We start from the raw sequence: 25,119 nt of genomic DNA, 5'->3' as shown, positions 1-25,119 counted from the left end.
CATCACTGGAAGAAAATCTGCAGGACTTGGGAGAATACACAGCTTTGTTTTTGCCCAGCCTGATGCATACCCCCAGCTGCCTGCTTTTCTAGTTACATGAACATGTCCTAACATCGCTCTCCAGAGAATCTCTCTCTCCCCCAGTTCAGCCAGGTAATGCTATTCCTTCATAGCATAGTGACTTCTTTTTTGTAAAACATTCTTGTCTGCCGTTTAAGATTTCACAACACAAATCTAAGTATTTCTCATTCCTAGCTTTAACGATACCAAGATTTTTACACAATTCCTTTGAGATGTCAGGAAAAACTAGAATTCTTCTTCTCTCCCCTCTAATTTCAAATGTTGAATTGTCTGAAGGGGCAATCATCATGTATGTCAGCAGAAGGGAGAGGTATTTCTGAAGAGCTACGGAAGGACACCCTCTCCCTCACACATATCCTTGCATACAGCTGATCAGTGTTCAGCTTAAACTACTACAGTTACTCCTCAAAACAGGCCTGGAGAATGGACAAAACAGTTTCTCTTGGTTACATAACAGCTGCCAAGAGAAAGGGGACAGATCTGCAAGGAGGTTGTCTGTTTACAAATTTATATACTGTGGACAGATTTATTTTCTCTACTTAAAATCCACTATTTTATACATTCCTTGAATGGAAACAGACTGACAGATTTCAGCACAGCAGGAACTACTGCTGTGTTGCTGTTTTACAAGTTTTTCAGACAATGTCATCCAATGACTCAATGCAGAGGAAAAGGGAACACTTAAGATTTTAAACACTTTTGTGTCATCAAAGCTGAGCTCAGTTGAGTATTAGAGGTCAGAATGATAATGTGGCACTGCTTCTATAGCAACGTGAGCTGGGAAACTTATAGCCAGGAGGTTGGTTTTTGTTGTTGGGTTTTTTTTTTCCCCTTGTAAACACCAAGAGCTACAGAATCTACCCACAACCCATGAAGGAAACGGAGCCCATTTCCTCAGCACGCGGCTTACTTGAATCTTGGGGCAGACCAGTAGAGTAATCTGTTTCTTTCTCAGTGTTCAAAGGCCAGGTATTATGTGATCAGATACTCTCCTCAGTAAATTAAAAGCTGGACCAACAATAAAACAAGTCCAGAAAAAAAAGCAAAGACCCGTAGTTTCACTGCCTCCTTTGCAATAAAAGCCAAGATTGAAATCACTCTAATCCCAATGATACTGAAAACCCAATCACTCCAATGTTTAGTACCTGCAGTTAGAAATTCAAAGCTACAACTAACCAATAGAACTAGCTCAATCATCAAAATAAAGGCGTTCACTTCCACTGACTTAAATAAATTCTAAAGGTGCTGAGCATGCCCAGATTTTTCTTGTTACAGGCAATGTAAAACTCTCACTGAAGTATCCACCTTGTCTTAGAAATCACCAAATAGAAATTAACACTGATTTCAACACAGAAGCATTCAGCATTCAAACTCCATTTTTGTATGTGATACATCACAGAAATATATTGTCTTCCTCTACTCAACAAAGTTTTATTTCAGTATACTAATAAACCTATCAGCAAATCTAGAAATTAGAAGTCCCGTGGGATGACTTGGTTATTTTTATTTTACAACTTTACTAGAAGGAAAGAGCACGCTAACTTTCAAAAGCACTCTATGCACAATTAAGTTCATAGAAGCATACATGAAATCAAAGAAGTCTGACTGTGGATATACATCAGGCTTATCTCCTAAAAAACTACAAAACACAGAGTCACTCATGCTATTAAATTACCTGTATAGAAGCACCAACTTTTTCATTACAAAGGCTGCATATCAATGCCCATCTACTGCTGGGAATATGAGAAACCTTGGTAATGGGCTCCATCTTCTCTGGGCTTCCAATGCTCACCTAAGAGAAAAAATAACATCAAAAAACAGAGTGATTATTATACCTATAATTGACAAAGGAAGCAATCTTAAAGAAATCTTGTACTTGTAAAACGAGCAAGTTCAAAGCTATTCAGTTTGTAAGGAATTTAAAGTACAACTTTTTTAAAAATTAGTTCCTCACTGCATGAAAACAGTTTCACAATGAACACCATCAATTGGAAGTTATTGCAGAGGATGAGTATTTCAACTGTGAGAACCCACAGAAATTCTTACTGCCATATTTCAACTTCCCCTTCCTTTCCCCCACCCCAATATTCGCTTTACAAACTAAAATGGTATTTGTGCATTTGTTAAATGAGCCTTGCCAGCAGTTATCCCTTCTGATGGCCAATTCTGATTGACAAAGGTTAATGTAATTACTTTCTTCTCAGATCATCCTGCCAGATTTTACATTTAAGTGAAAATCTTTGATACCGCCTTGTTGAGAAGTACCATATATATGTATGCTCATCACTGCAGCAACGCGCACTACACTGGACAATGTTTCTGACAGATTCTTCTCTCCCCAAATCTGCTTCTCTGAACATGAGCACTGCAGCAGGTCAGTGCCTACCTCTGGAATCCATAGAGCGCAGCTGACGTGAACCCACTTGGTGCCGCTGCGGGTCGGCTTCATGGCACCACCCTTCTTGGGACACAGCAAGCACTTGGGCTGAACACCAAGAGCACAGGTCCTGCACAGCCAGCTGCCTTCTGGCACCTTCAGGATACCGTAACAGGCCTGTACTCAGTTATAGGAAAGAGAAAGAAGACAGAGGATACAGCACACGTTTATGCTACTTCTTAGCTGTTTACATGTCGTCTTTCCAAACTCTTAAGATATTTCCATGGAATTGATAACATTATAGAAACATCAGTTTGTAAAGAATCTCGGGACACCTTCATGCACTTAGGCAAACACACGACCCGTTCACTCCTCTAACAGCCCTTTCACTGACAGCAGTCATGACCAGCTGCTATACAGAAGAACACTGCCCACTCTTCAACCAGGAATTTGTTCACTCCGCTGAAGAGAGAGGCAAATGCCAACAGAGAGTTCTGCAAGCAGTGAGAGAAGATGAAGTTCAATATCACAAAGACAACATGCACCAGGAAATGGGCTGTATCTATTTCACAAGACATCAACTACCAATTCAAGAGCACTACTATGTGGTACCCAATGTTATTCGAAAGCACTTTTTTTTCCTTCTTATTCAGAAGGAAAAGAGCAAAATAAGCAACTAAGATCACTTTTTCCCTCCCCCCCCCAAAAAGACTGTCTTGATGGAGACCTCCAACTGATACTCTCAATTTTAACCTTCAATTGCTGGATTTGATGTGATCAGAGACTAAAATGCAACTGTTACAGGTCTAAAAACATCAAGGTTACTCTCTCTAGAGCTCTTTGTAAAATACCTTACAGCTTGTAGGTAAGATTTGTACCTTGCAGTTTTCTTAGAAGTATTTCTTTACTGTTTGTACAAATATATCTAAGAAACACAAGTAAGTAAATGCCACTCTTGCCTATGAGACAACACAGCTTCCGAAATGCTGAGTGACAAAGCAAATTCCTTTGAGTCTCAAGGACAAGCTGAAAAAAAAGGCATCTTCCATAGTAAGAAGCAGCCAAGAGGTATGCCAGAATTCTATCTGCTGTTCCATGCTAAAAAGGCTTCTAACCTGCCACAATTTCTCAATTCTGTCATTTCTGATTTCATCCCATTGCTCAATAGAGAATCTGCACCAGCTTAGAAGATCAGTGTCTGTCACTGGAAAAATCCAATCAATCTATCATCTTTAGCAGTTTGGCTACCTGTTTCTGTTACCACCCCTACATTCCCTTTCAGTTCCCCAGCTGCCATACCTGGTGCACACAAATATTGCATTTGTCACAAAACACCATTTCGTTGCCGTCTTCCCCATCTGGAGACTGACAGACATCACAGACAACATCTTCATCATATTCAATCCCAAGTCCTTCTTCTGTCTCAATAGCATGATTCATGTTATCATAGCATCGTTGTTCAAACTCCTCTATGACCCTTTCCATTGTGTACTCATCCAGCTCAGGCATCCCTGGAAAACAGAATTTGTTATTTAAAGAGAAAAACAAGCCACAGTGCATGCCCATGCACAACTCCTGCTTCTGAGCAACAGCTGAGTAGATATAGTCCAGCTCCTCCCCACCCCAAACACACACATTTCATTTTATCTCTAGATAATCTTGCCCATTTCAGCATAAACAGTTCCCCAACAGAAAAAAAAAAAAAAAGTCAGGAAGTCACGTAACGATATTAAATTAACAAAAGCATCATATTCAAATCAATTTTTAAATATCACTCAAATTCTGGCTTCCTAGACTTGTCCTGTTTTTTCCTTCTTGGAAAAAGCCTCTATGGTTTTATCTATCTATCTAAGGCTTTTGTTGCCTTTCTGTGACATAGATGTTCAATTTCTGATAAATCAAAGACTTGAGAGTGTTTTGAACCAAAACTTGATGAAAGAACAAAAAATAGTGACAAAATCTGGTATAACACTTGTAGCAAACTTACAGTTTGTAATAATGGTTGGCTTTAAAAAAAAAAAAAAAAAAGAGTAAGAGTTCTGGCCCAGTCAGTGCTTCTCCTCTGTCTTGCATTTCCTTGCCATGAGAGACAGATGTAATACTTCCAAAGTTGGTAATACACCAAGCTTTACCACAAAAACACAAGACACAAATACACGTGAAACTGAGAAAGCTGCATTACTAAAAGTACTCGTTCTCCCCTTGCAAAGTCAGTTTAGAACAAGAATTTCCATGTTATTCAATCACTACAATGAAGCGTAGGTTTAGGATGACATGCTGCTTTGTCCAGCTCCTAATGCCTAACACTCACTGTGACAGACAGAAGATAACCTCACGATGTGTGCTTTCACAGGAAAATCCTTCTTTCAGCTTGCCCTGTAAATAACCGAGTCACACACTAAAGAAGAAAAATACCTCCCTGGATCTCAAGTTGGAAAAGTACAGAAGTACATCTACTTCCCTTATGGACACACAAACACCTGCACTTCAGTGCATTTCCTACTACACTGACTGAGAAGCCGAAAGGCAGCAAACGGGAACATCCCGAATCCCACTGATGAAGCGAGCGCTGCCCTGCAGCCCACAGATGTTACAAAGGCAAAGCAGTCTATCACAGGAGTTAGAGAAGTTTGCAAGTAAATTCTAACTTCACAATTGTTACTGCTTTACAAAAAAAAAAAACCTCAGAGACATCACTGACTGTACACTGGTAAGAGTTAAAAGAAAGGAATGAAGGTGCTGTGGCTTCATTTCAAAGGTTCACATACAGCTTTTTAAAGAACGATTATATGTTTTCAATACCTGAAACACTGCAGGTATCAAAGAAAACACCGGGAGCTCACAGCTGCAGGGACACCATCAAGCAAGTGCTGCAATTGCACATCAGGAAGTAGTTCACTTTTTAATGCCCAGGCATGATGCATTCATGTGAAGAGCTATCTGCTGCAGCATCTCATGCCCACACTGCAAGCAGGGTGTTTCTGACTGCTTCCATTTTAGTTCTATGTGTAGGGAAAATATCTGTGGTGTACTATGAGCTCCATGTACAGGTACAGGTCTGCATGACAGAGAGCCCCTCTTGTGCACTTTATCACAACTGCTATCTTACTCAGTTTAACACTGTGGTAGATCTCCTCTGATTTTGGCAAGAATAAGGTACATTATCTATATTGGATAGATGGGTATCAATTACAAATCATACAACATACTTCCAAATTCTCTTTATAAAAAGTTAAGACACTTGCTGCTGCTGCTTTCCTGATAGTACCTGGAAAAGCAACCTAAGCTCTTCGATCAACTTTATTATTATTAGTTTTATTTTTTAATTTTCCAAGTTCAGTGCCAAACCTGAACATAGACCTGGAAAAAAGGCTTGGTTAAGAGATTAGGTCAAGTCTGGCTCATCTGTTTCTTCCATACGTGGCTTTAAAAAGGAGAGACTTTCAGAAAGTTATAAATGGTCATTTTTGTGGCTTACCAGGTCTTGAGCTATGCCACACCCGGGCTCAAGCCATGTTAATTCCTGAGACTAGGCAAAGCAGGAAACTGCCACATGCAAAAACAAATCAGCAGTGTTTAACAGCACATCCAAACCTCTTCCACCTGTCACAGGATCTTTTCCCTTGCAAACAATATAGTAAAAGTCCTGTGCTGACTTGGAGACTCTCCAATTCTAGTGAAATCCACTCAAGGAGCAGTCATCTTCCAAATTAGTAACCTTGTTCCTTCCCTGCACCTTCCTGCACACAACCTATCCCATAGAAAGGCAATGTTTGCTCACCCCTGGTGACAGTTGCTCTTCATGACTCAAACCGGAGCACACAAAGCAAGGTTTGGGAGGAACCTCAAATAAATCACTGCAAGAATTCCTTATTGTTTCATTTTCTGCGTGATCAACTGGCCTAAGTTTGCTGTACCTCCTAAGTCTCCTTGTCTATTTTCTTTGCACTGAACATGACTAGCAGAAAAGGAGGCTAGGAATATGTTTGCAGAGAAAAATACGTGATTAATGCTGCATGGATTGCTAGCCTTGATGGCAAAATATAAACTTTGTGAAAATTCCCTTGTGAAATATGAAGTACCAGAGGAGACCATGTGGCCAGATTCTGTTTTGGTCTAAGCAGATACAACTTGGTGGTTATGAAGACACACGTAATAGGGCTTAATTACATCAGGACTGCAGCAACCCGAAGGTGATCAGCTGCTACTCAGACCTCTTATCACCTCTTTCCACCACTGACCCCCCTTAAAATTCTTCTCAAGCTTGCCAGCTTTGAGACAAAACAAAAATAAAACCCGCAAATGCTCATTGCTCACCCATTTCTTTGAATTCTTCATTGGCAAGTTGCAGCCATGCTACATCCACATCACTGAGGTCGTAGCGGCACACACTGTCAGCTAATGTACGAATGTCAACATAACCCAGCTCTGGAGGCTTCGTGCCTGATGAAGAAATATACTTCCGGGGACGTGTGAATGTGACAGCTTTTGTCTCAGACACAATCCTAAAACAAAGAGACAAACACACACTACGTAGGTGGGGTGCTGAAAGAAGAATTCAGAATGCCTCATTCTACGTGGCTAACAATCAATAGCAATCTTCTAAGTGTATCTTGCACCACTGACAAGGGAACAGAAAACAGAATGTAACAATTTTATGCAATGAATATTGCAATATTATTAGAAATTAACTGGAATTGATTGGAAATCCATTTTGTTACCAGAACTATAAATACGATGAAAACTCTGGAAGACAGAACTCGGCTACTCTTACCTAAAATTCATGCTCCTTTAAAGCTAGAATAGATACTGTATTTATGTAGTAGTGGTTGCCATATATATGTGTTAAACTGTTTTAGGACTTTAAAATCCATTTGCTAACTACCAACCAACTGAAGACATTAATTTTCATGGTATATTGCTTCTGGGTGTTTGGGATGTGTGTGTAGCTACAGCATCACCATCTTTTTGAAATTCGGAAGAACCTTCCCCGGAGAATCAGCAATTCGCAACAGCCTTCCCTTCACTTACCCAAGTAGATCCAAGCTCTGGCATCCTGGCTCTGCATTTCCTCTTTCACAGTCACTAATCCCACGCTGCACCAAACCCTTTTCTGCAAGTATTAATCAACAGCCACTGAAACCTATCTCCCCTCAGGGTCTAGAGGCTCCAGTTGACCAACAAATAAAACATGAGTGTGTATCTGAGCTGCAAGCCAACTGAAATTTTGCTTAACAGCAAGTACTGGTTCTGGAGACAGGAAAATACCTACAGCACATAATTTATTTTACATCAGATTCTTGAAATACTGTAATTTCACAAAGTCAGGAGCTGTGGGCAAAAATGCAATTTGCAAAGGACAGCAGCTGTTCTCCCAGCAAGGTGAAGATTTGCCTCCAAACTTCCAGGCAACTCTGTCAGTTCAGCCACAACGTGGTCCTCCCAGTATAGGATGCTGCACCTTCTCTAAGTTACATGCAGCACTGGTATTGAGGACCTCTTTTGTGCTCTAGTCCTACATGAGAGATGGCAACAAGGTGCAGTCAGAGCTTTCTGCTGACAGCAGCCTAAGCTTCACAGCAAGGAGGAATCCTTCTGCTCCTCTATTTTGCTCCCAGCTGTGGCCCTTACAGTAGAAAGATCTCCTGATCTGCAATCAGTGTATCTGCACATACAGATCTTTGTGAACTCTCTACCTATTTCAGTCTCCTGCACAGCCCTAATTCTTCCCCTCACCTAATTTAATCCAGATAAAAAATCTGAGAAATCATAGGCAAGAGCAGTGTGCTGAATTCTGAGCTTCTATGGTGCAGAAGGGATTTGTGGCAGAAGAAGAACCTGAATGATTTTGCCAGGCTAACAGCATTGCCATTGGTTATACTTTGCAGTATTAAAATATTACAAGCTACTACATCTGATGGAGAATTTATTTTAAACTAGGTACTGCTCATTGAATCTTCTGTACATAAATTCCTTCCTGAGTACCTCTCTACACCAAAATTATAACCTCTGGGCAGCATGCTGCACATACCGACTAGATGACACTGTAGTGGCATAAAATAAATAAGCAATGGTAATTTGGCCTTAAAACAAACCATCCTCATCTCTTTATTTTTGTGGCAAGAACAACTAGAAAAGTTGTGAAATACCTAAAAGGACACTGAAATGAATCTTCTGTCTCAGCACATGCTTACACTGAAGCCCCACATGGTCTCGCTTCTCTCACCACCCTGACCAAGCTCTCTGTGCTGTATTTTCCTTCTGTTCTACACCAGTTACTATTTGACTATTGCAATATATAGTAACCTCAACCCTCCCTCCCACAGTTATGCACAGAACAGTTCCAGGACTCCAGCATTACTATGGCAGGGCTTCCCCAAAGATGTTGTGAGAGGACAAACAGGATAATTCTCAGGCATCAGAAGGCCGCTGTGCAGCAGGTATTCAGGTATTGTGTTAAGCATTCAAGACAGCTCAGGCACCAAAAAAAAAAGTGGTGCTTTCCATGCTGGCGTCAAATTTCTGGGAGCCCTCTTTTCCTCTTCCCTTTCCAGAGCATACTCTCCGTTGGCTCTTCACAGAGAGTGGCTTCCTCTTCAGTGAGCACCTGGACCTGACAGAACTACCACACTACCTCCTCAAACGTAAGGCAGATATAGGTTGGTGAACACCTGGGAAGGTCTCCTTTTAATAAAGCCCACTGGTCTCCTGGCCTTCCTGCAGGCTTGGAAAATGCTTCTAAGAAAATACAGTGAGAACGTGAGCACGCTTGTACAAAGTGTAGACATTTATGCAGGTAGTGGGTGAGGTCCCCCTCAGTGTGGAGGGGGAACTAAATGCTCCTGTGCCCTGAAGTACATAGCAGATGGCGAAGTTCTGAGTTCTCCTCTCAGTGCTGAGCTCTCCTCAGAGCACCAAGCCTGACCCTTCAGAAGGTGGAAGAAGGAAAGGGTTCATTTGTTACACAGACAGGTTTTCTTTATTGTACAGACCTGGTGGAGCTGTGCAGCGGTCTACATACAGGTTTGTGCAGAAAATGCAGAAAGCACTAACAGATGTTCCTGTAGTTCCACTACTCCAGTGCTAAAGTTGCCAGATAAAGCCTTAATGGAAGTTGAATTCCATAAGATTTTTTTGCTGCATGTCAGAGACTGTTCTGATCCTGTTGGCATTGGTGTGTCATTTAGTAATGCCTCGTGCACCAGACTGGACTTACTCAGAGATCTAGCTTGCGTAAATGGCAATAATCCTTTCCTCACTTCTAACTCCTGTTCTAACTAAGCATAAAACAGATAGATGGCTGCAAAATGCTCCTGCCCTTACAAGTGGACTGTTTCACTTGAAAAAGAAAACACCTAAGCGTAACAAATGAGGGCAGGTAAATAAGGTTTTCTTGAATAAGAGCAGGAAAATCTCACATTAACATATTGTTACGTGCACGTCTGGATGGTTCTTACAACAACATAAATGAACAACAATGTTCTAAGTTAGTAAATAAAAAACATATAAAACAACAAGAAGAAAGCTGTATTTTCTCTAGCCCTTAAGTTTGGCTTGCCTAATTGTACCTTGACAAGAAACCTACAGCTTGGAAGTAAGCACAGGACACATCATACGAGAAATTCCCAGCAATGCTGAATGAGATCAAGTCTGGGTTTAAAACTGGAAAGTATTTTTAAGGCTCTGTCATCACCCTTCATCCTAACATCAAGCCAAAAATGATTCTCTGACATTAATATTTCAACACATTGGCAGAAGAGACCCAATTCTTGGCTGCTATGACCATTCAAAAAGCTGAGACATGTTGCTCTTCCTTGCTAGATAATGTTGAACAAAGCTCAAGAAGCCAAGGCAACATAGACATAAGCTGCTAGCATAAATATGTATTTGTTTTCATTCCTCCAAACTATACCTGGCTACTGGTTCTGGGATGGTCCCTGGGCTAACTGGCACCTGCACTCCCTTTTCCCACTCCTGCCTCCAGGGGTCTGCCAGCACATAGTATTCATCAGGGTTCAGCTGGAAGGAGTCATGTAACTTCATGGCAGTGATCAGGTCCGTTCTGAACACCTGCAAAGAGAGTGACCAAGAGAGAAAAATAGAGACACTGACATTTGATATTTACACTCTATGATTCACAGCTCCAGGGTAACCATGGAGCACAGCGCATAACAAGGTCACTGTATCAAAAGTCAACTAACCCCTCCCACTGCAGGACAGAAGTTTAGCTTCATCGCAGAGAAAGGGGCAGCAAAAGGCGCAAATGACTTCAATTACTTTCTCTATGAGTCCCCGTGTTCCCCCACACATGATGCTGAATGATGCTACCCAACTTGACCTCCCTCTTGGCTACAATAAATACCACAGGACTTTTAGTCTTAGATCAGCAGCATAAGGAAGACTCAATTTTGCTCAAACTACTTATTTAAAAAAAAAAAAAAAAACAGAAACCCCACAACTATTGGAGCTCTGACTAATCCAAAGGCATTCTAGAAATTCCCTGTGATAGAAATCAAGGCATGGCTCCACTATGATAAGATACAAGAGGAAATTCTACCAAGATGACTCTTGCCATTATTTAAATGACTCTTGCCACATACACTTGCCAGCATTTAAAATAATAACCCAAAAGATAAACAAAGTAATCCCAGATTTGAATTCTGGTGATAGCTTGATGTTCACCAGACGTGCTTGTTACTCTGTCAGCTACAGACAGCTCTGCACCAAAGCTATCATTTCACTTTGCCTTTACGAAAGCATCCACTTCTAAACCCAGCAGTATCTTTGCCAACTTCTAGGTTAGCAGTCATCTGCAAGCAGTAATGCCATCTTCCACAAGCCACAGAGTGAAATCAGAGACCCTCTCCCGTAGCAGGCATGGTGTGCCACTGCTGTGGCAGCTTCAGCCACAACTAGTTTGCCACTGCTTGTCAGCACTTCAGAAAGCAAAGAATGTTATCACAGGCATCAGAACTGCAAGTCTGTACTTGTCTGTCCATCTTCCAGCTCTCCCCCACCCTGCTGTCCCTGCAAGGCAAGGCTGCTGTCAACGACAGCAACAGCACTCAGCATTCCTTACCTCCACAGTACTATGAATTTTTACTATTAGATGTTGCATTTGAAGGAAAGGATTAAAAAGCAACCAAGTGACAAAAAATGAGCACCGCTGGGACAAGATGACGTTAGGCATCTGTCCAGCCCCACACTGCACAGCTAGAAAAAGAAAGTACTCCTGGATTCTCTTACGGGACTGCTAACAGAGCAAAGTGACAACCAGTCCCAAACCAATAGTGGTTTTACATTAATTCCAGCCAGCTGCTGCATATGGCTGAGGAAGTGCCTCAGCTACACAGCATGCTAATTAGATAGGCCTCCCAAGGACAGCAACTTCTGTCATACACTAGTCACAAACCTGAAATCTCAACAGATTACCTAGTAGGGGAAATATTTTAGGGGAACAACAAACCTGATGGCTAGTCATACTTTCAAGACTATTTACAAGTATGATTTGCCTTACAATGCAGCCTATCTTGACACCTCTTCTCCTTCCCAATACTCACATACTCCTCACTTCTCTCTAAGTACGCTTCTGCTCTGCCTTTATCATTCAAAATAGGAAAGTTACATTTTTCTCAGTGTTCCTCTTGACATGGTCAAAAAGCCTGCCATCCTTAGAAGTAAAGACTAATATTACTGTATGAAGGAAGAGGTAAGTGCAAGTAATAATGTAAACTGAGTGTTTAAAACAGAAGTCCTATAAGGCTGTAATCAAGAAATGAAAAATAATCTGCAAAGCTAACAGTCTCACATAACAAGCATGCACAGCTGCTCAGGGGACCCTGCACTTCAAAGTTACTTGAATAAACACCATCAAATGAAAGCAGGAGTAAAAAATATAAAACGGGCTGCAAAACTTGCACAACCCAAGAGGCAAAGCAACCTGAGCTCTCAGATAAACTTCTCATGAAGCTCTCTCAAGAGAGATGCTAACACAGTACTTGACAGCCAAGAATCTCCTTCCCAAGCCAGTGGCCCTGTAACGCCATTCTTTCTGCTCTAATTTCTTATGAAATCAGACTGCCTAGAGCAAAGCAGAGCTCACTGAAGTGCTTGGCTCTCAGCAGCACAGAATACTTCAAAGCTAAAAGGTGAAATTCTGGCCATACTAAAGTCAATGGGAATTTTGCCTTCAACTTCAGTGAGACCACCACGATTTCACCCAGGAAGCTTAGCAGCACCACCTTTCTGCCAGCACACTTACCATTAAAATAGTGTGCTGTGGCAAAGCAGGGGAAGAGAGGGTGAAAGAGCTGTGAAACTGAGCTAAATTATGAAAAAGTATATGAAAGAAGTAAATGAAAGTCCAAAAAAAAAAAAGAAAAGAAAACAGCGCAAAACTGGAAAGATAATGACAAGAAACACAAGGAAAGGGAGAGGAGAAACAGGATTACAGACACAGAAAAACAACAGCAAGATCTCTGGTTATCTGAAATTATTTCTTGGTAGTGTTTCGTGGATTAGTTCTCAAAAATGAGTCTAAGCTAATGTACAAAAGATAATTAAGAAAAGCAAGCCAATTGACAGCTCTGGTGAATTTCCAGAGCTCTGAACATTCACAAAAATAAAGAAGCTGTTAACTGTTAACAGTCAGCAATAAAAAAATAAAAATCAAAGAAAAATCAAATCAAAATCAAAATAAAATGAAGATCGAAAGCCAACTAACAACGAGGAATGAAGGAGATTCTTCCTCTGAAATCTCTTCTCCTGGATTTTGCTAGAGTGTTGCAGAGAGATTAACAGAGCATGTTTCTTTACACCAACCACCTTGCTAATGAATCAAACGTACTTGTGATCAGGCAAGTAAGTTGAATCGAGAAATCCCGTCTCCTAAATCTAATGCTATCTTTGCAGCCTCTGCAGAGTTTGCAATGCAGTATTTGCCTGAAGATAGGGAGATACAGCATGAATTGGATCCCATTTATGTGTTGCTAATGGTTAATCTATCCGAGAAAGCTTAAAACCATTTTTATCTTCCTTGATCCGACCTCCTAAAAGCACGATGGAAGACAAAACTATCAGGAAACAGATTTGACAAGCGCATTAACAATGATCACATATCAGGACCCAATACCAACTATAAAATAAGCGCACCTAAGACAAACTTTCACTGTCAATTCTGATGCCCAAAACACTAGAGGACTCTACAGCTACGTTGAATGGATGTCAGACTATGTCAAAATTCTCTGACAGAAACTAATGCTGGCAGCTCAGCTCTGTGATCTCCTGGCCAGAAATAAAAAGGCAAAGGAGGGGCACTAAATGCCAGTTGAAATGGAGCAGCGAGAACATAAAGCACAATTCAGAATACAAGGATCCACGTCCAGAACACACATGCACTTCGTATTTGGGAGGTGCAACAAAACGGCAATCATATTCCAGAAATACCTCAGAAGGTTTTCTATCTTCTTGTCTGGAACACGAAGACCTCCGACGGTGAGATCTGGAATGCTGGGACCAGGTGGACAGACCTAGAATACAGAAAAGATCATCTGCAGACATTGCTGCCAGCTTCCTTGCTCTCAGCACACCCAACTAGGCCTATTTACTCCAGTAGATCATGAGTAAGGTAAACCAGAGCTGGGCTTCCAGGACAAACCTGAAAAAGACTCTTTCAAAATGAACCAGAAAATAGAAGCTGTTCAGTCTTCAACTTCTGTTGTTACTTCTCTGTTATACTATCTCTACTGATGTATGTATTGGCTGCAGTGTACTTACAGCCTTCCACCCAGCATTTGAACACAGCCACCTTGTATCACACTTGCTTCTAAGCATCAATAATGCACTTTCTGCAGGCTAATAATAGCTAATGAGGTGATCTGTTCATAGCCTGAGATGTAATCTTTCAGTTTAATGTATTCACGTTCCAATTACCTATACTGGTTATCCAGTTCTACCTAGAGCAAGGCTTTTCAAAATGGAAATTGACATGCCAAGTCAGTACAGCCACCAAAAACAAGCTGCTCTCTCTCCTTCTAAGCCAATCTCTCAGTGTGGTTGGACGATTTTTGTCTGCAGAATTATTCATTATGTTCCAAACAAATTATACCTTTTTTGCCTTGAAATTTTGTGACAGAGTCTCTGTCAGCTTTCACAAATATTGTAACAGGAGGAAAGGAAAAAGAGAAAGGAAGAAACTACACTCCATTGACAAGGCAGACACCAGAGTCTATTTGTAACTGCAAAAATCAACTCATTTTAATTTAGCAAGATTTATAGGTACAGCAGGTATTTTCCACTGCCAATTACACAGCAGTAGCAAAAAAAAAAAAAAAAAAAAAAAAGTGCCAATAAACTCTTCTTGAGTGAAGAAATTAAGGACTTGTAACAGTGCCTATGAGTGGGAAGCCAGGAGCTACATGGAGAACTCTGAAGGCTGAACTTGGCAACTCTGGGTATTAATAGCAGACAAATAAAGCAGAATCAATTCAAAAACCTTGCTAGACTGCTCATCTCTTCTCTGTGTTGTGCAGAAACATATGGGTAGGAGGTTAAGTTTGCAGCTCATAAGAGCAACATGACATCACCCCGCAGAATCCTCTCAGGGATCAGCAAGACCTCTTCAGAAGATGGACTGCTCAGAATGGGATAAGCTCTCTCCCCAAGACTTTCACTAGTTTTGTCATCCTTGTTCAGTTTGTAATAGATTAAAGAATCTACCCCATTAAAATCCACTCCAAAACCGAGCAGTGAATAACACCTGTTTCACAGACTTTGCATAATGGTCAGAACTGAATCAGCAACCCGCTACAAAAACTTATTTTCAGAACACACACACACAATGATTTGTTTAGATAAACGTTAGTGTTTCAAAACAAAAGCTGATGGTTTGAAAGGTTTCTGAAGTGCCGCAATCACTTTTCCTAAGTGCCTCTGTTTTACAGTTATTAAAAAAAATGCAGAAGCTTTAGCACCGTGATTCCCAGGAAATGCATCCATCTTTCATGCATACAGAAACTGCAATGGTGATAAGTCAAATAATGGCTACATAACTGCCATCTCTATTTCTTTACTGGGTCATCTGATTACAGACATCAAAACAGAGTCTTGGATGTCTATTTCTGATTTTGGATGCAATACACGTGAGTTAGAGCACTGGATTAATTAACTACTGGATGCAATGTAAAGAGTCAAATGTTACCACTTCTGAATTTACAGAACTTTTGTGTGCTTTTTTTTTTTTTTTGTTGTTGTTGTTGTTTTGTTGGTTTTTTTTTAAAGCTACATAAAAGCACACTACGTAAAACTTCCATATGGGACAAGGGGAAATGGTTTTCAGTTGAAGAAGGGAAGATTTGGTTGGATACCAAAGGGAAGTTCTTTACTATGAGTGGTGAGGTGCTGGAACAGGCTGCCCAGAGAGGTTGTGGATGCCCCGTCCTTGGAGGTGTTCAAGGCCAGGTTGGATGGGGCCCTGGGCAGCCTGGTCTAGCATTAAATGGGGAGGTTGTTGGCCCTGCATGTAGCAGGGGAGTTGGAGATTCATGATCCTTGAGGTCCCTTCCAATCCAAGTCATTCTATGATTCTATGAAGGGACAACTCAAATGCAGCCAGTCTTCCTCAGGACATGTATTACAATGAGCATTTTATCCACATCAGTAACTTCCTACACAGAGAAAGGGAAGAAAGTTTTTTTGTTGTTGTTTGTTTGTTTTTTACACAGTTCTGCAATAGCTGTTTCCTTGAACATAACACTGGTGAATGCACAGTGAAAATCTGGTATTTTAGCAACTTACTAAAGAGACTGTTGTATTTTCTGAGCAGTTTAAACTGATCATACATAATACTATGAGGAAAATGTGGAAGAATTTCTCATGGGACTGAAATTTTACTACTGGCTGAGCCCTGTAACTGTAGCTAACAGGTAACCTTTGGCAAGAGCTTCACTTCAATAGGGAAAACATTTACTCACTGAATAAACAAAGCCCAGCTATAAGGCATGCATTCACAGATTCACATAACTACCACTGGGCAAAAAAAGCACACGAAATTAAAGGAGTCAGTCAAATCATAGAAAAATATTCAGTCTGTGACAGTATGAAATTTAACTACATACGGAATCTCAAAGAAAAGCTTCAGCTCTCCTTCTGCTACACTTAAAGCAACATATCAATGCCCTTCACAGTGCCAAGACACAACTGAACTACCCAAAGCTGTTCCATCAAGGAGCAACACACCCGCTCCAAATGTAAGTGCAGGAGGAAAATGGAGGATGTGGTTTGACTTTGCAGCATTATGTCCATATTCTGGTAAGTAACCCAGAAGAGGGACCTCACTGAAAGGCAAAGTTAACAGGCAATTACTGTTACTTCAGTGATTAATGATCTGGTATTTGTGTCTACGTACATGAAGTAAGAACCATTCCTGAATTATATGGAAAGAAGAATTCACTGTGGTCAAAACATAGGATTCAGAACAGCTCTTCTGTACTATAAAAGCACATTAACTTAATTGAGTATTTTAGAAAGATTCCAGACACTTTTCAGCAAGTTTATCCTCAAGCAGTTAATAAAAAGAAGTGACTATTATTCATCAGCAGCTTTCTGAACTCTAGGATCACCAAGACTAGAAAAACCTCTAAGGCTCAAGACAGAGTTAAACCCTGTTTTAGTAAAATAACAAAACAACAGCAGAAACCATAGAAGTCTGAACTGCTGGAAGTTTGAAGATGTAAAACCTTGGTAAGGTAACAGAATACCTCATGGGAAAAATGAGTTCTACAGCAGATGGAAGATTAATGAGATGTTAGAGAGAACCAACACCACCAAATGCTGTGTGAGTGAGTAACAGTGAATATGAAAAATAGTCAACCACAAAGCACAGAGCTAAATAAACATATCTGAATGATGCAATGCTATCATCATAAGAAATTAAGTACATAAGAGACCTTTTGAAGTGTCTATCCTTTCACATGATTGGGAAAGGTAAGGATGAACACAGTAGCCTAGCTAGCATTACTGCTCTAGCAGATACACCAAGCTCATCTCAATTCTTCTAAGATCTCTTCAAATGGGTGAGGTGTTCATCACCAAGAATAAAGAGATGAGGCTTACACCTCTAAACATGACTCGGTTTCCCATCACTTTTATTCACTTAAAGACAAAGAAACTCCCAAACCCTCAAACAACTTAATGAGATACAATTCACAGCAAGAGAGGCAAAGCACTAACACACTGATGGTACTAGAAAGGAGACTTCCAGGGTATTATATACGGCTTACACTGTAAAACCTCTGCTTTTATAATACCGCTACAGGGTGTATGAAACACACGCACCTCCTGACAGTAAAAGAAAGCAATCAAGGACTGTGAATCTTTCTTCAGCATTTGTGAAGAGCGCACATTTCCCAAAAGGGAAAAAAAAAAAAAAAAGACAAGACATCAATTCTAACTGTATCAATTTGCTAAATGATCTGTCAAAAACGCTTTGAGTCCAAGAAAGACCATCAAACCAGAAAATTCATTTGAACTAATAAAACAATTCTAACACCCTCAGGGAATTCTACCCCACAACTAATACACTACTCAGCATGAGCAGAAAAGGCTTAGCTATTATGTATCATGCACAAGGCTGTTGTAAAGCCACCTGCAAAGCACCCAGCTGTGCCCCTGCGGAATTACCTGCTGCTGCAGCTTCTGAACACTTCAAAGACTCAGATCACCCTGCATCTGAAAGCACTTCTCCCACTGCAAATACACTCCCGCTCCATCATTACACCATGCAGCGCAACAGAGCAAAACACCTCTGGCATGGATGCATGTCTGGCTGTCGCTTCTGCTTAACACTGGCATTCCCAGATGCCTATATCCCTTCTCATCTCACTGAGACAAAGTAGGTGCTGCTGCCAACTGTCAGACAGAGCTGCAGTCTGAAGAGAAAATATAGATGCTCACAGCCTACTCATTTAATGCCTGGCCCACAACTGCTTACAAGAAGGCCTCATGTGATTTAGACATAACTCCACATGTCTAGATCAGAATTCCAGCACAAAGAAAATGCAAACAGATTGACAGCAGTTTTCCATTATACTGGGCATAGGAAGAGCTGTCTGTGCACATATCTTCAGATCTTATCACTGAGAATGCAGAACATACACAAACACAGCCTAAGACATCATTTTATCAAGCCAAATTCCCCTTCTTATGTTTCTCTTGCGAGAGGACTGGCTCACCCATCGTCCTTATCTTTGTGTATAATAGTATACTATTATGCAATAATCTCATTCAAGATCAAAAGAGGAAAAGCAACTGCCTTTTACTTGTCAATACTGACACTACTGAAAAAAATAATGTTATTTGACAGCTATCCAATTGCAGGTGCTGAACGATGCGTGGATCCATATGATCTCTGCAGCTTTACAACACTGCTGCTCAATTGCTCAGTACCTGACACACGCAGCACACTGCCACAGCAGTTCAACACAAGCTCCCTTCTGTCATCGCTCTTCTCAGTGGCACACATTTGAGTTTTATAATCTCAAAGGACACGAGACCACAGAGAGACACGTCACCATTCCAACAGTCCATCTTACTCTTTTTTAAATCACTGGACATAAGTGCCATTTTAGCACCCTAGCTTAAGGCTCACCATTACGGCGTTGTTCTACCATAGGAGTGTATGAACTATTATTGTCAATTTCACTACAGATCACTGAAGTCAATTTCAGCATCTCCCAAGGTAGCATTCACAGGCTGACAACATTATGCTGTTGGGACGTAGAATCCAAGAGCAGTTAGGTACACTCGGTACCAGCAGTCCTGTAAAGAAACACGTGCCTCTCCAAAACCTATGATGATCAGGATGTGCAAGTCCCCTCCTCAGATACAACATGCCTTCTGTGATCTTCTGTGATTCTGAATAGCCTATCAACCAAGGTAAATCTTTCCAATCAAACTGCAACTTCATCGCTAATCACCTATTCCAGCAAGCCTAGTCATGAACTAAGCAGTAAGTTCTGACCCTCTGTCATCGCTCCAAAAGCCACACCCTTCTACACTGCTCTGTTCAAATCCTAATGCTACAACTGCCTTACACCCATTGTTTAAACACCATCCCTCATCCAGCAATCCATTCAACTGAAAAACAAGGAATGTTGTGTTTGCTTCCAAAGTGCTGCACTGCATTACCTGCACTGTTAAGTAACTGCCACATAAAAATGATGTAAGGTTACGTTTTCAGTAGTGCTTGTGATGGCACTTTGGGATCCATCCCAAACAACAGGAGTCCAGTGAGGTGAAAAGCCCTTTCTTACCTAAGATCCCAGACTCTGAGTTAAAGCAATGGATATTGGCAAGATGTTTGCATTTAAAGTAATATTAGTTTAGAATGACAGCATGAGGGTACATCTAAATCACGGAACTATATTTCATAATCCTTAAATATTAAATCTTTCATTTCTCAGAAGTGATGTGACATGTTACAAAGCCTAGAAGTACTTTCCATCTACAAGCCTCTTCAGTCCTTCTTTCAGACACCCGTTATAGTTGCTGCAATACATTACAGATGTAAATAAATGATACAAAAAAATCTTAAACCCTTTCCCAAGCCTCTCCCAACACTATTCCTCTTGTTTGTACTTAGGCAAACGTTCAAAATCCTGAAGGATGTTTGGAGCCATTTTTTGCTCAATTCTATTCCACGGATAAGATGTTCAAATGTGACCTATAATTTCAGAAAATGGAATCTCCAAGAACACACTGAGATATGCAGGAACTGACTGCAGCAGCACTGAGGTGCACAACTCTGACATCTTTTGCACACTGCTTCAAATGCGCTATTTTGGTCTTGTGTCTAAATGTAGATGTCTGATTTTAAGGGCACACAACAACGTGCAACACCACTTAGACTGAGGGATGTAAGCTATATACTTTTGGTGGCTTTAAGTTTACGCTTAACATATAGGAAAGAATCAAGTCAGAAGACAAAGAAAAGAGGTAATGAGAAAAGCAGGGTTTTTTAAGCTGAAAGGTTTTAAAATACTGTAAATAACATATACTTACATACTCTTTCCCCCTTCTCCTCTCCACTAAAATATATAAGAAAATGCATATACTCCAGAACAGCAGCTATGCTGCTAAACTTACTTCAGTTTTGATAATATTTCACTCCTAAATATTAACAATTCACTCTTCTTTCATCTCACAAAAGTAGAACACCTTTTTCTTCCTCTGAAGAACTACAGATGTGCTTACATCTTCAGTATAATACATTCTTAGTGCTTGAAGTTTGAAGTTTCTTTTCAGATCACCTTGTAGTCACAAGGCAGAAAACATGATCTTAATGTTTATTTACTTTTGTAGATAAATAGCATTATTAGTAGCACAGTTCCTATTACCTTATAAATATTTAGGCTCCTGAGTTCAATTAAAAAAAAAAAAGTTAATTTCTTCTCATCAAAATATTTTCCTGGCAACAGTATTCCAAACCAAACAAGCATCATTGCTCAGGTTACTCCAGCAATACAATACCAAGTGATGCTCATAATGAATCCAAGACACCTGATCTCACAGTCTATTAAAGCACAGTATGAAAACCCAATTTCAGAACTGAAAAAATCCTATTTCTGGGTGCCAGTCCTCACCTCACAAGATGAGGGAGCATAGTGCAGAACTTTCAGCCAAGAAGCTATTGAGTTCAATGTGAAGGAGGAACCGGAGGGTCAAGAGGTGCTATTGACTGAAGGGAAACAGACGTTTGGCAACAGGATTCCAACTAAGTGTTGATTAAAATTGCAACTTTTCAATTAGAAGGCAGCTGTTCGAAGAGCTCAGAATAGTCTATTTAATTGTTTTCTATCTGTGGGATCTCTAAGAAAAATAGCTAACAAAATATTTAAGGGCTTCAGACAAGTAGCCCTGAAATGTTTACCTTTTCATTTTTAGGCAAAAAAAAATTGCTTACCCTCCATAACATCAATAGCAGCACAGCGCATCAGAAATACTACTGATGAAGTAATAATAGATCTCCATACAGAAATTAATATAGCAAGACTGATCAGTAATTCTACTATAGATGAGCAAAGATTAAACAAAGGTAAAACCCATTCAGCAAGTGCCTTGAAGTTCAAATACGTAAGGATATTATCAAATTCCTAGAACAGAAGTGGAGGAAAAGGACCTGAATGTCAGAAATTGTCTCATGAAAGCATGAAAGAAACTTGGAGATGCTGTCTGTACAATATATATTTTCTTCTGATCACATTCTTTCTGATTACTAACTTAACTTTTCCCACATTTGTATAGTAATAGAATGAATATACATGAACCTGTGTCTGAATTTGCTCGGTACAATTTGCCTCAATAAAAGGACAAACAATAGCATTAGGCAAAGAAAAAAGGAAGGGTAATGAAACAGAAGTGGTGTGTTATTTCATGTATTCCTTCTGACAATACTTGAAAATATTTCTAAAATTCCACTGTTTTTTGTCATATAATTTATTCAAGAAAGTTATTCCTATTTAGGAGGCTTTTAATTATAAAAGGGCAAGATTTTTCTTTTCCCCTATTTCATTTTCTTAGATCTTGAACTATGGAACAGATAAAAATAAAGGTTTGTTGAGGTTTTTTTGTTGTTGGTTTGTTGTTTTGTTTTTTTTTTAGAAAACACAGAGCTATTGACTTACCAAACTATTCTAGACAGAGCTCTATTTCAGACATTTATATATGTAAAGATATTACAAACGAGTATTATAATCACTAACAGATCAGTCAGCAATATTTATTTCAGAATTTCAACTCAGATTATTTACTTCATAGCGTATTTGGTGAAGTGTGAAAAACAAGGCACATGAAGGGAGATCAAAGACTAAAAACAGAGTGAAAATAAAGATTAGTATCAAAATGTAACACCATTACATAAAGCTGTCAGAGAGGGAATGAGAAAACAGTAGAGCAAAATTCTAATGATCAACATCACATTTGTTGCTACTTGTCTACTTTACAAGTAGTAATGTATGTTTTTTTGGGTGAAGTATACTTCTTTTCTTCATAGAAGCATACCAATTTACTTTTTTTTTTTTTTTTTTTTTTAATAACCCCTAGCTAATATTCTAAGGAAGAAAAACTAATGTTTTCCAAAATCTTCCAACCTCAAGTAGTTCTGCAAAACCAAGCTAAATACCACCCAACTTTAATAGTTAATCCCTATTTGGATGAGCTCCTGAACAGCTTGCTAGTTCTCACCTCCTTCAATCCTTTTTACCACTCCTTCATTTCAGCTATAGTTTGTGTAGGGTTGTGTAAGGCACAGATCTGACCCTAAGAGCTGTCTGAGCAGCCCTTCCATGCAGCACAGACATTTCTTAGAAATGTATGCATTTTGGGGGGGCCATAGTGCAGGGTTACTTTTTCAGACTAAATCCTCCAAAAGTACCTGGAAAAGTCTCCTTTCATCTTCTTTTATTTACTCAAAACCAAGTTCAAAATGTTAAGATGTGCACCCAGAGAAGTCAAACTAAAACCAGAAAAATAGCTCTGACAACTGGATAAGCAGTTCTACAGTCAAATACAATCACCTTGTTTGTTGGGGCAAAGAAAACACCTTGGCACATCCATACATTTCCTAACCTGCCTTTTTTTTTTTTTTTTTTTAATAAATGAAATATTATCGGTCCCTTGGAGCCCAAACATGAGAGAGATTACACAGAACTCACTGTTAGTTACATCAGTATGGAAATAGCTGTCTTTCTGTTTTGTTTTTAAAGAAAAACTCTACATTCAAATCAGTGATGCACTGAATTCAGATTTTGAAAGTTATGCAGTAAGTAAAAGCATCTTCAATAGAAGCAAAACATTTTCACGTACCAACAGTTTTTACTGCTGAAGTCTGCAGCAACATACCTTCCAACATAAAAGAGTATGGGAACATGGAAGCAAACTTAAAATCCTAGTACAATCTTGTACTAAATACTGATGTGTGCACAAGGTTAGCACATGTCTCTACTCAAGTTCTGTCCTTGCATATATTATGCTGATGGCAACTGAAGATGCAAAAAGAGAAACAAAGACCAACTTCTCATGTTTTATCTTCTTAATTAACACCAGGCAGTTAATAGAGTGGGGGGGGGGGAAGATCCCAAATCCACGTCCACCTGTGCTCAGAACGACTGAGTTTAAAACTGGTTCCTCACACATACGTTTCCACCAGACCAACCAATATGCAAAGTGCCTCCGCCACATGAAACACTGCATTAAAATGCATTTTCAAACTCATAACCTACTGCACTCTACAACAAAGGAGCACTTACTGCCATTGTCATCAGAATTCTCACTGCTGCTTGGAAGCCGACGTCGTTTCATGATCTCCCCGGGAAACAGCAGGCAGCCTGCAAAGCAACGAGACAGCACTTAACTCAAGATAATAATACACAGTCATCAGGTTGTGTTTCTGATGGCATCGGAGGATTTACAACACATAAAGGAAAACAAACAACTTTAAGCAGCATCTGAAATACGAGCAATGAATATCTCCAAGACACGTATCAGGTAATTACCCTCTGAGCAGATGAAAAACACTGGAAGGTATAACGACAGGTCCACCAACACTTCCACCCCAAAACTGAAGCATATTTGTTTCTCAGAGATTGAACGCCACTAAGTATCTGCAGTAAATTAATTTAACTCACTCTACCCATTCTGACACTAGATTTGCAATACAGTAACATTTTAACTACCTCAGTAAATATTTACTTTGGCAGATATGCCTTTGGAACAATCTTATTCCTGTGTTAAGTGCTAGATTTGCGAAGTCAAAGATTAAAGTCTTCCCCTTGCATAAAAAATAAGAAACATCAGCATAGCAAGCCAAGCTTTCCCAGATAAACTACACATGGATCATATATGCTCCAGAAGGTACCATCTCTAAGGTCAGAGTCACTTCCTCCTGCAGGCACATGTCCACCAGCTTGCCTAAACGCTAACTGCTTTTCAGGAATCACGCCAACATCTGATTACATAGCCCCTCCAAGCCCCAAAGTTGGTGAATTCTAGTAATACTGAGCTCAGCTGCACACAAACCAGTGATGGAAAGGCAAACGATCCTTATGTTTTTATTGGCTACTCACACAGTGCTGGTATTCTGTGTGTACTTCTTGCAGAATGGAAGTAAATTCAGGAAAAAGAAATTGGAAGCTGTGAATAACCTATCAGCATTATATGTAAAAACTTATTAAAAGGAGTATGTTGAAAAGCAGAAAAAACACGACAAGAAGTGCAGAAAGGCATATCCACTTTAAGTTGAACTGACAAGGACTCCAGATAGCACATCAAATCCCCTGAGCCTTTGCCTGCTATGTATCAATTGTGCTATCAACAAGGTCTGAGTGTTCTGCTAGCAGCAAATCCCTGGTACGTGCCTTCAAGGCACAGACTTGAAAAATCAGATGCTGAAAACACTTCTGCTTTAGGTGGGTGCAGAAAACCCAACCTCTTAATCTCCAAGTGAGCTGGAATTTCCCAGAAACCTCTCAGCAAAGTTCTTTTCATTGACCACTTCAGGAGGTTTATAACTACTTTACTTTGTTCAATGAGAAATGACTCATGGTAGTAAGCTCCAGGAGAACCTTTTCAACTTTTAAGAATGAGAAGAAGAAAATCCTAATCAAAGC

General features: G+C 39.9%; 1 protein-coding gene across 15 annotated transcripts in view; it reads right to left on the bottom strand.

The window, feature by feature from the left end:
• Positions 1–25,119, bottom strand: part of JADE1 (jade family PHD finger 1) — a 149,904-nt gene that overhangs the window by 11,977 nt on the left and 112,808 nt on the right. For 14 of the 15 annotated variants that reach the window (XM_090138739.1, XM_090138738.1, XM_090138737.1 and 11 more), the window contains 7 exons: positions 23,761–23,838; positions 13,904–13,986; positions 10,371–10,528; positions 6,776–6,963; positions 3,758–3,969; positions 2,468–2,635; positions 1,757–1,873 (listed from right to left, as the gene is read on the bottom strand). In XM_090138739.1, coding sequence (XP_089994865.1) covers positions 1,757–1,873; positions 2,468–2,635; positions 3,758–3,969; positions 6,776–6,963; positions 10,371–10,528; positions 13,904–13,986; positions 23,761–23,812 — 978 coding nt within the window. In that variant the 5' untranslated portion in view covers positions 23,813–23,838. Of the gene's footprint in view, positions 1–1,756; positions 1,874–2,467; positions 2,636–3,757; positions 3,970–6,775; positions 6,964–10,370; positions 10,529–13,903; positions 13,987–23,760; positions 23,846–25,119 lie in introns of those variants that run through there. The other variant, XM_090138742.1, reaches the window with a different exon arrangement.

Source organism: Phasianus colchicus, chromosome 4 (genome assembly GCF_987193195.1).
Source record: "Phasianus colchicus chromosome 4, bPhaCol1.hap1.1, whole genome shotgun sequence".
NCBI lineage: Eukaryota > Metazoa > Chordata > Aves > Galliformes > Phasianidae > Phasianus > Phasianus colchicus.
The sequence above is the reverse complement of the archived record's forward strand: the minus strand, read 5'-3'. Positions and strand labels throughout refer to the sequence as shown.